The 9,272-nt window shown below is 43.1% G+C and overlaps 1 protein-coding gene across 1 annotated transcript; it reads right to left on the reverse strand.

Moving 5' to 3' along the window:
* Positions 1-3,673: 3,673 nt before the first annotated feature.
* On the reverse strand, positions 3,674-8,631 carry EIF3F (eukaryotic translation initiation factor 3 subunit F). The gene is given in 11 exon segments (XM_018069062.2): positions 3,674-4,061; positions 4,791-4,904; positions 5,042-5,178; positions 5,363-5,454; positions 6,514-6,651; positions 7,715-7,794; positions 7,913-7,983; positions 8,065-8,196; positions 8,199-8,223; positions 8,226-8,389; positions 8,598-8,631. Coding segments are annotated over 11 exon segments (1,065 nt in total). The 3' UTR covers positions 3,674-3,983.
* Positions 8,632-9,272: the final 641 nt, after the last annotated feature.

Genomic DNA, 9,272 nt, shown 5'->3' on the forward strand with positions numbered 1-9,272 from the left:
AACTTATTGTTGGTGGTATAGGTCACTAAAGCATTGCTGCTCCTCCTATATATCCTGATTAGAACATTATTCCCCACTTAAATAATAAGAAGCATTACTTTGATGTTCTATTCCAGCCAATACAATTAAATTAAAAACAGAAAAACTTTCCCTCAGTTTGTTGTAAGAAAGAAGTTCTGGTCAGCTTTGAACCATAGGTCAAAGTATAACAAACCAACAGGATACTGAAGTGGTCCAAGTCTACATTATGTACTAAAAATACTTTTCCTGTTAGACTGCCTTGTGACTGCAGTCATTAAAATGCACATAACCCCACTTGGCTGTTGAGTTAACCCTCCATGTGTGCAGAGAGCACGTTCAGCTCACTTCAGGAGGAGCTGTGAGTTTGGTTAGTTGCTCAAGGAAGAGTCATTGCCCAGTGAGTCATGTTAGTGCTCCACCCACTGTGGTCCCAATCTTAGGATTTCACACAGTCCTTACAACTGAGTTGCCAACGGGTTTCTAGTTCCATTGTGTGGAAATAGAAACTTCATCCCTCCTCAAAGCACAGGAGGAGAACAGCAGGTTGTTCTGCTTAACTGCTCTAAAAGAGTAATATGTCTAACATTTTTCACCATTAACCTTAGGATTAAAGCCATGCATTTCAGGTGTACATGGCATATGTCCACATGTTCACAAATTCACACACCAAAACACTACTTCCTCTTTGCAGCAGACTTAAGTGTTCTGCCAAAAAACTCAAATGACTCAACTAACAAAGCAAACTTAGTGACTTTCATCCCAGTATACGGAAATAACCACCAAATGAAATTATAATTCTGGAACAAAAGATTTTTTTAAGTTTCAAATTGCAGATAAAGTTTGTTATTCCCAACAATATAGAACTTCGTACTGCTGAGTTAAGAAATACTGGAGCATTACCAGCTCCTCCTTAAATTTTATGAAGGCATTTCTGTTAAAGATAGTTCTTCTTGATTTTGATAAGTAACACAGCATGCTATCATGTGCTTGCATGTTTTACATGCACTCTGACAGATGTGAACCAGCACAGCCTTACTACGCTAGGAAGATATCAGAGCAAAGCATAATATCTGTGTGCTAATTAAACTGCAGGTTGTCAGAAGTCACCATGCTCACTGAAAAAACCATAAGGTTTCATTGCCTCTGTACTGCACAGAGGTGCTTTGCTGAAACTCTGGTTTGTTGAAGCTGACTGAGATTACATGTCTGAGAAGGGCCCAAGGCAACAAGGTGGACTGATTTTATACAGTCCTCCAACTTCTACCAAAAGGGAACAAGAGACTCAATTGTAACATTGTACTCTGTTCTGAATATTGTTATGTAAATTGAGGAAAAGGAGAACTTCATAGTGAGGTAAAACCCCAAGATCAGTTCAACTGATTGCCATAAATTAAACATGCAATACCAGAACGTCCAGCAATGTTACACTCATTCAGAGAAACCACTGAAGAAAATGAACATGCCAAATGATACAAGAGCTTTTATTATATTAGTGAGATCACTAATGTGACTAAATATAATGTACAGAAGCATATCCAGAGAATTATCTATCTCAGCTATTTAAAACTAACTTTGTCAAAGTTACTTGGAGCAACACATCCTAAACAATCAAACAAAAAAGGAGAAAAGTCCCCTAATAAATCCATGCGGTTTACAAATCAATAGTAAGTTAAAGCTTGAAATCCTTGATGTTTCTTGACTCTGAAGCTTTTCCCACCAGATTTTCTATTGAACTTCAAATTTTTAGATAGATTTCTGTACACTGGAACAATTGTAATAGAATACCTTTACTAATTCCTGTATACATTTTACAATTCCAGAGAAGGAATGCCTTCTAGGTAATAACACAGCAAAGGCTTTACAATTAAGCACAATGATGCATTACATCTGTGTTTGCAATGTTGTCCTTCACAAGAGTGGCCACTGAAATTTGAAATCAGGCATTCAAAACTCCAGAGTCAAAGTAAGGATCACCATGTGTCCGTTCACAAGGACACAACAGATGGGATTAGTTTTTAAAGGGAAACTCTTTTCCCACTCCAATTCCTAGCATTTGGCACTGTACTGTCTGGCATACACCCAAATCCATGGACTTTGGTCTCTTCAGACAGCTGCTTTGAAGTGAATCCTTTTAGCTAGGAAGCCATAACCTCAGTCCCTTATGATATGTCTTCATTAGTCTTCAGGTACTTCCAAGGACTGGCAAATTACACAATGATCACAAATTGATTCTTTCATCTCAGAACTTTGCATGTTGTGCACACCAGCTTATTAAATGACATAGCTATTCAACTTGCAGTGTTAAAAATCTTTCTTCTTACATTTTCTCACTTTCCTAACAGGGAATGGCAAAGAGTTTCCTGCAGAGGAGATTAGGGAAAGAATATTATGCTTTCCCCCCTGCAGTGTTTTTGCAGTAATTGACTTACCCACCTTTGCTGCTTGCTCTTTTCCTCCATCAATGTCAAAACTTACTTAAAAAAACCTTGTGAAAGGTTAAATGTTTGAAGTTAAGAATATCAAGTTTAAAGAAGAGAAGGGAAAGCAAAACATTTTTATCTGGAGTAATAAAAACCAGGAGTTGAGTCCTAATAGTTATTTAATGCTCACAAATAAGATTTTCAAATGAGATGGGGATCTTTGTTATACCTTCAGTTTTCATACATATTGTCCATGCAATTAGAACTTAGAATTTGGCATTGAGTCACTGGGGGAACTCTTCTAGATTGGAACCAGTACAGGATCTACAGATTTGTAACCTGAGTCTTATTCTGGGGATTTATCTGACAAATTAGGACAGCAATTATTTTGGGGAACACTGTCTTTGCATACTTCTCCAACATTTCAAACTCATTCACCGAAACAGTCATAAGTAGTTAGGTGGGAACAGGTATTGTCTTAGAAGGGGGATGCCTTAACTCCATTAGGTAAACCTTCTCAGTACAGCTGAACAGCCTTCTAAAGGTGATGTTATTAGCTGAGACTGTGTAAAGCTACAGATAATATTGGTATTCGCTCAGCTAGAACTCATTTAACATGAAATGGGGTTTCTGGTTGCATAATTTTAGCAGCAGTACAGGGTTATGAAACATAAAATTCCTATTTGATGACACCCAACTTTTAACACCAGATTTCATGAACTGTCATTTTGCTGTCCCTTTCTTCTTTGGCAAAGATGAAACTCCAGGAAGCACACTTATTTAGCCACGAATGCTTTCCAAGCCCTTTTACCATAAACACAGTTGCTGGCTCTAATTCTCTGAACCCTCACTTTATGAGGGGCTAATGCTTTTGATTTTGACTTTCTTTCCCAAAAGATCATAAAATAATCAGATGCATAGAAATTATATAATAAACTGAATTTACTATCTCATACTCTGTCAGTACCCTGCTGAAGGAATATACACAGCACCACTAATAAGCCAGTGACTACTCTGTAGTCCTTCATGGTAAAGCATATTACATGCAACACAAAACCCCACACTTTCAGTGTGCTTTAGCAGTTGGAAAAAAACCCTGCAAAGAAGTCTGCAGAACTGGAGTTGATTTGCATCTACTTCTTTCCTGATGCCGTGTTACCCCCTCCCTTTCTTTTAAAAGTGGATTCATTACACAATAAATGAGAACAGTTTCTTCCAGACAGAAGCCATTCTTGCCACTGCAATGGAACTTTTATTCCCAATACATTCTTACAATAAAGCTGTATTTTGTTATACAAGTTGATAAACCCAGGAGACAAAAGATTCTCATATTCCATTTTAAAATATCAGGCTCAGCTGAACTGCAGCCATTCCCATTCATTTCCTGAAGCATGTTAGGGATTTTTCAGGGCAATGGGAATAAAGATGTAAACCAAGTCATGTAGGTAATTAAATTACGGTCCAAGGAAGTTTGTAACACCATAGAAAAGTGTATCTACTCATTCTTCGGGCTCCTTTAAGTGTAGGATGGCAACAGTTTCTTTATAAACTCAGAAGTTTTTCGTTCAGAGCAATCTGTGACTGTGTGAGGTTTGCCAAGTAGGTTACCATCAGTAGGTCCTGAAAGAGGGGGAAAATAACAGTGATCAGAAATATGAACAAAGATTGTAGTATATTAGGGAGCTGAATTTTTAACACCTGTAAAGCATTTTATAATCAGCTACCAGAAATATTGTTAGTCCTGAAAGTCCTACCCTGAGGAATGCTTCCCTTGCAGGAAGCTTTTGGTATTCCTGGAAAATGAAACACAGCTTGTGAAATTTTAACTTGAAGTTCACCTATGTTAACCAGGCAAGTTAAAGGGTATAGGCAAAATTAAAAATTAGTTCTGGTCTTGCAGACTGTGGGTGAAAAACACATTCAGAAACTTATTTCTGTAGAAAGAGAAAACTAAGGTAGCATGCTAGAACCTTGTTCAAGTCCTAAGTGCTATGCACGGAGACAGAACTTCAGCTCAGGCAAAGGAAGCTGTCAAGTCACCAGTTATCCTTGAAACTCAAACTTTTTAAGTTTTGTAATTCATATTGTCCAATCAAAATGAAAGAAGAATTGGTGCTGGTTTGCAGATTACTTACCTAATTCCTAACTACTTTAAAATTTATTCTTTGATCTGCAGTTGATTGCAATATTATTATGGTGAGCTCCTTTATCCACCTTTAGCCCTGACAGCAAAGGGCTACTAACACGTTTGTATGAAAAGATTGTTTTGATCACAGACAAATTTGTGTCTGTATGACAAATTTTCAAAATTGCTGGCAATTCACAGAAAAAATTAAATTATGAACTTACATTGATATTGCTGTTCAACATTGTCTCAAAGTCCTCTGGTGAAATCTTTGGCACCTGGTTAATAAGATCCATCAGGAAGCGCCCAACAGTGTTGTCAGCAGCCACTTTGCCAGACTAAGCATAAAAACACACACTTCACATAAGTAAAACTCAGTAAGTTTATGGCCCAGAAAGAGAAAACATAAAAAGAAAAACGATATGCCCAAGTTTACGTCAAACCTATTTTCCAGCTGATAAAAAGCTGGCCTTACCAGCACATCCTCGGCGTACTGCAGCACCATGGTCAGGGTATCCTGAATCCGGGCGGAGGCTGAGCCCACCTGCTGTAAGTCACTGGACAAGCCAATCACTCGGTTAGGGCTGAAACAGGTCTTCATGATGAGATCCACTGAAAGCCAAAGGAGAATCGATGAAAAAAACTGTCACAGAACCCAGCTGAAGATTTTTTAGGACAGCTTTAGCAAGACAGTCTAATTTCCAGTAGAATTCCCAGAATGGCAATTTTACCAGGGTAAAAAAAAAGCATTTGAAGAGTGTCACAGTTATAACCAAAATAGGGCAGAAGCATTTACCTCCTATCCGCTCTGTATCATAATAAACATATTTCACTGTTAGGGGTGTGAACATCACGCCCATAGTTTTACCAGGGACTCCCATTGGGGCACTAGAAAAAAAAAGAACAAAACATTTTCAGCATGGACATATATAAAGGAGGAAGAAATAGATTTCCATCTCAGTGATCTCTGTTAGCACTAAAGCATGAACATGAGTAGGTTACTCACTCTCACCAAAATCAGCAATTTTATGACTAAGGATAACAGAACAGGAAATCAGTTCTGGCATGCTATTAATTGCCCATTTTCATCCAAGAATATTCCTAGCTGTCTGACATTTGTCAGCATGAATGCATGAAGAGCTAAGTACTATGATCTTAGCCACAGTTCCTTGCTTATAGAGCAGCTATTCTTCTATCCTGAAATACTCTGAGAAATCACTGAAGGAACAAACAAATATGGCAAAATTCAAGTTCAAAGCACTCTCAACACATTTATTAATCCTAATATTCCAAGTATTTGAAATCCATTATGCTTCAAGTAATATGTCATGGAACAACTCCCTTTTTGAAACTGCACAGTCAAGAAGCAGTACCTTCTCTACAAAGAAAGGCTTGGGATTTTTATCTTACAGAGGAGAGCTCTTCAGCCAATACTGGGAAGAATTCAGTGAAGCAGAAGAGTTTAATTTCTCAATATTTAATCTTCATTAATTGACAAAAATGAAGGGGTTAAAGGGAAGAAAGATTCATCAAGAACATGCTGTTTCAATTATGTTTTAACCACACTGATCCTCCAACTTGTATAAATAAACCCAGTGGCTATAGGCTAGCATTCAGTCAGTGTGATGAGGTTAGTGACATTACTGCTAGCTGTGTGAATCCTGTGAAATGTCCCAGAGATGTTCAGAACGCTGCTAATTAAGTCACTATTCCCCACCCCAATGAGGTACCAGCTTATGAAAGGTTAGGTCTTTCAACCAACATCCAGTGGTCAAGACATTCCAATGAGAAGTAAGCGATGTTCCCTGGCTCACCACTGTGTTTTAGCTACTGCCCAGTATTGTCCAAAATGGGACACTGCAGTCTGTGACATTACTTGTTACCCTGAAGGGGTGTCTCTCAGCAATTCCCACAGCTCCCCTGCAGAAATGCAGCCCCCCAGAGTACCTGACATAGGCTTTAATGCTCATGCGTGAATTCTGGAGACTCGTGTCCACAGTGAGGTGGATTGGATTGTGCGCTTCCCGGCTGTAATACTCGTGGATCAGGACTGAGTGTTCCGTGATGTCATGGCCTGTTGCATACCTTCAAAAGAACACAGGTTGAGGAGCCATTCTTCCAACATTCAAGTGCCTGCTCTTCCCTACTGTTGGTATTTAACAGGTTTGTATGATAAACCACTGATTTCCAAACACTGAGCTGCAGCAGCATGCTAAATACAAGTGTTTTAACTAAGGATTCTGTAGTTTTATGGCCACCTGTCCTGGAATTGTAGGAATCACAGGCTGAGCACACCCTTGCCCAAAATACGCACGGGGCTGGTGTTGCAGTACCAGCCATAAAAATGTCGGTACAACTGACATCAGACACCCCATATTCACTTATCTGTCACTGTGTTCTGGACCAACTCTTTACTTCTGTACAAATTCAGACCAGCTTTGTCTTCCACAAATCAAACATTTCTCTGCAGGAGGTATAACTCGTTCATCTGGCTCCTTTAACTGCTCTGCAATTAGTGTCTCACATCCATAGGGAAAGTCCTGTCATCAGAACTGCACTTTGCTGTGCCATTAGAAGGTTGTTGAGGAAGTCTGCTCCACAGGAACAGAACAAAGCTATTTGGTAGCATCAGAGAGGCAAGAAAAGACTAATAAACACACCGTGTCACACACTCAGACACCCTCTGTTCCCATATAAATGTACTGATCTTGCTTTGCAACCAACACACAAGTACTTCAACCTTTTCTCAGCAGAGAACTATGCACTCCAGCTGGTATCAGTGATTCCCTCTGACGCCTTTGGTACTTGAAACTCCTCTTTTGTGTTCTCCCTTCTTTCTAACCAGTTAACTTCCATGTATCTCAAGTAGTATGTTCTAACAAAGCCATGAAACCATTTTCTAACTCATCACTTCTCTGTGATACTTTGCTAGACGTAAACCAAACCAAACCCTGTAAGTCTCCAATACTCTCTCTTCCTTTTATGAATTGGAGGAGCTTTACCCCTGACTGTAGAACAAGAGTTGCAAGATCTTACTGTCACAACCATTAGTGCTTCTGCTTCTCCATCTATGACAAGCTGAATTATGTATTTCAAGTAGTTTAAGGGACCAACATAACTGCTTGCGTGTCCTTGCAGAAGAACTTACCAGCCCAAGATGATCTCGCTAGGAGACACCTTTTTGTGCAGCTCATACATGTTTTTGGCAAACTCCATATCGACTGCCACCTGAGAAACGGGACAGGGCCGAGTCAGCGGTTACAGGGCTGTTTAACACTGGGCGGGAGCAGCTCAGGCTCCAGCCCCATCTGCGGAGCCCAGAGCCCCCCCCGGGCCGGCTCCCTACCTCATCCTCGGACTCATTGTGCGGGACGGAGAAGCAGTTGGTGACCTCCACCGAGTGCTTGTCCACGGTCCCTGCGGGAGGGAGAGCAGCGGGTTAGGGGGCGGCGGGGGGTTCTCGCCCCCAGGCCGCGGCGGGGTGGCGGCGGCTCTTACCCAGCAGCGTCCCGATGACCCGCGCCGCGCCCTCGTTGCGCCGCTCGAAGCTGTCCACAATGGAGGCGAGCACGACCGGGTGCAACCGCACCACGCGGCCGCCGGGGAAGGGGCCCGAGAGCGCGCTGACAGCGCGCGCGGCGGCGGCGGAGCCGGGGCGGGCAGGCGGGGGCTGGCGCGGCTGCGGGGGGGGCGCTCCCGGCCGGGGTGGCCGGAGCCGCTGTCGGGCTCTGCGGCGGGACTGTCGCGGGTGGAGCCGCGCTGGCGCCGTAGCCGCCATTTTGCAAGGAAGAGAGGTTGGAGCCTCCGCGCCGACAGTGATTGGCTGAGCCGAACGCCTGTCACGCAGTGCTACCTTCCTATTGGGGAGAAGGGCGGTCTAAGGTCCGCCTTCCACCTGGTAACCAATCCGGGGAGCGGAATGGGGGAAGGCGCTCTGATTGGAGGAAGAGTTCAGTCCGTGACTGAATCTCACTCTTGCTCCCGCCCCCCAGGGCCGGAGAGGTTTTCAATTGGGCTCTGGCATTCCCAACCTTCTTCCCTATCCGCTCTCCTATTGGCTAGCATGGCCCCTCCCTGCTGTCTGTCAGGCAGAAGAGCTGTTTATTGGCTGCGGCCGGGCCACTCCCCTACAGTGGCGGAAGAGCCGAGCGCTCCCCGGGCCGGCGGGGCGGTGTTGCTGCTGCCTCGGCCTGTGAGGGCACAGGCAGCAGGTGCTGCTTCGTGGCTGTGTGGTGACGCGGTAAACGTGGCAGTGCAGGCGCGGCACCCGGTGAAGATGTGCCAGTAGTGCTGAGCGTGGGGTTATAGAGCCCTTGGAGTCTGGGCCCGGTGAGACCGGCCAGTGCTGTTAGTCCTGTTTGCCAGCGCTGTGTTGGCAGTGACGCATGGAGGAGTGAGTGGTTGTCAAGTCTCGTGTAGAGAGCAAATGGAGGTGGTAATCTCTAGCCAGGGTTTAGCGATTACCCAGCAAACTGACTGACTGGATATAATTTGCCTGTTGCTTGTAGTGCCCCGTGTGTGCACTCTCGAGCAACAAAGCCGTGTGGGTGGGGCAGGTGTGGTGGTGAAATGAAGCACGTATGCTCTCAATAACTGGTGAGAGGACTGGATTCCTCAAGAGCTTCCTCTTCCTTCCTTAGCCGTGTGTATGCAGCTGTTACCAGTTGTAGTAACATAGTAACAGATTTAGCTCTCAGTTCAAAACA

This window comes from Manacus vitellinus, unplaced genomic scaffold (assembly GCF_001715985.3).
Source record: "Manacus vitellinus isolate BGI_N305 unplaced genomic scaffold, ASM171598v3 scaffold_15_pilon, whole genome shotgun sequence".
Taxonomy (NCBI): domain Eukaryota; kingdom Metazoa; phylum Chordata; class Aves; order Passeriformes; family Pipridae; genus Manacus; species Manacus vitellinus.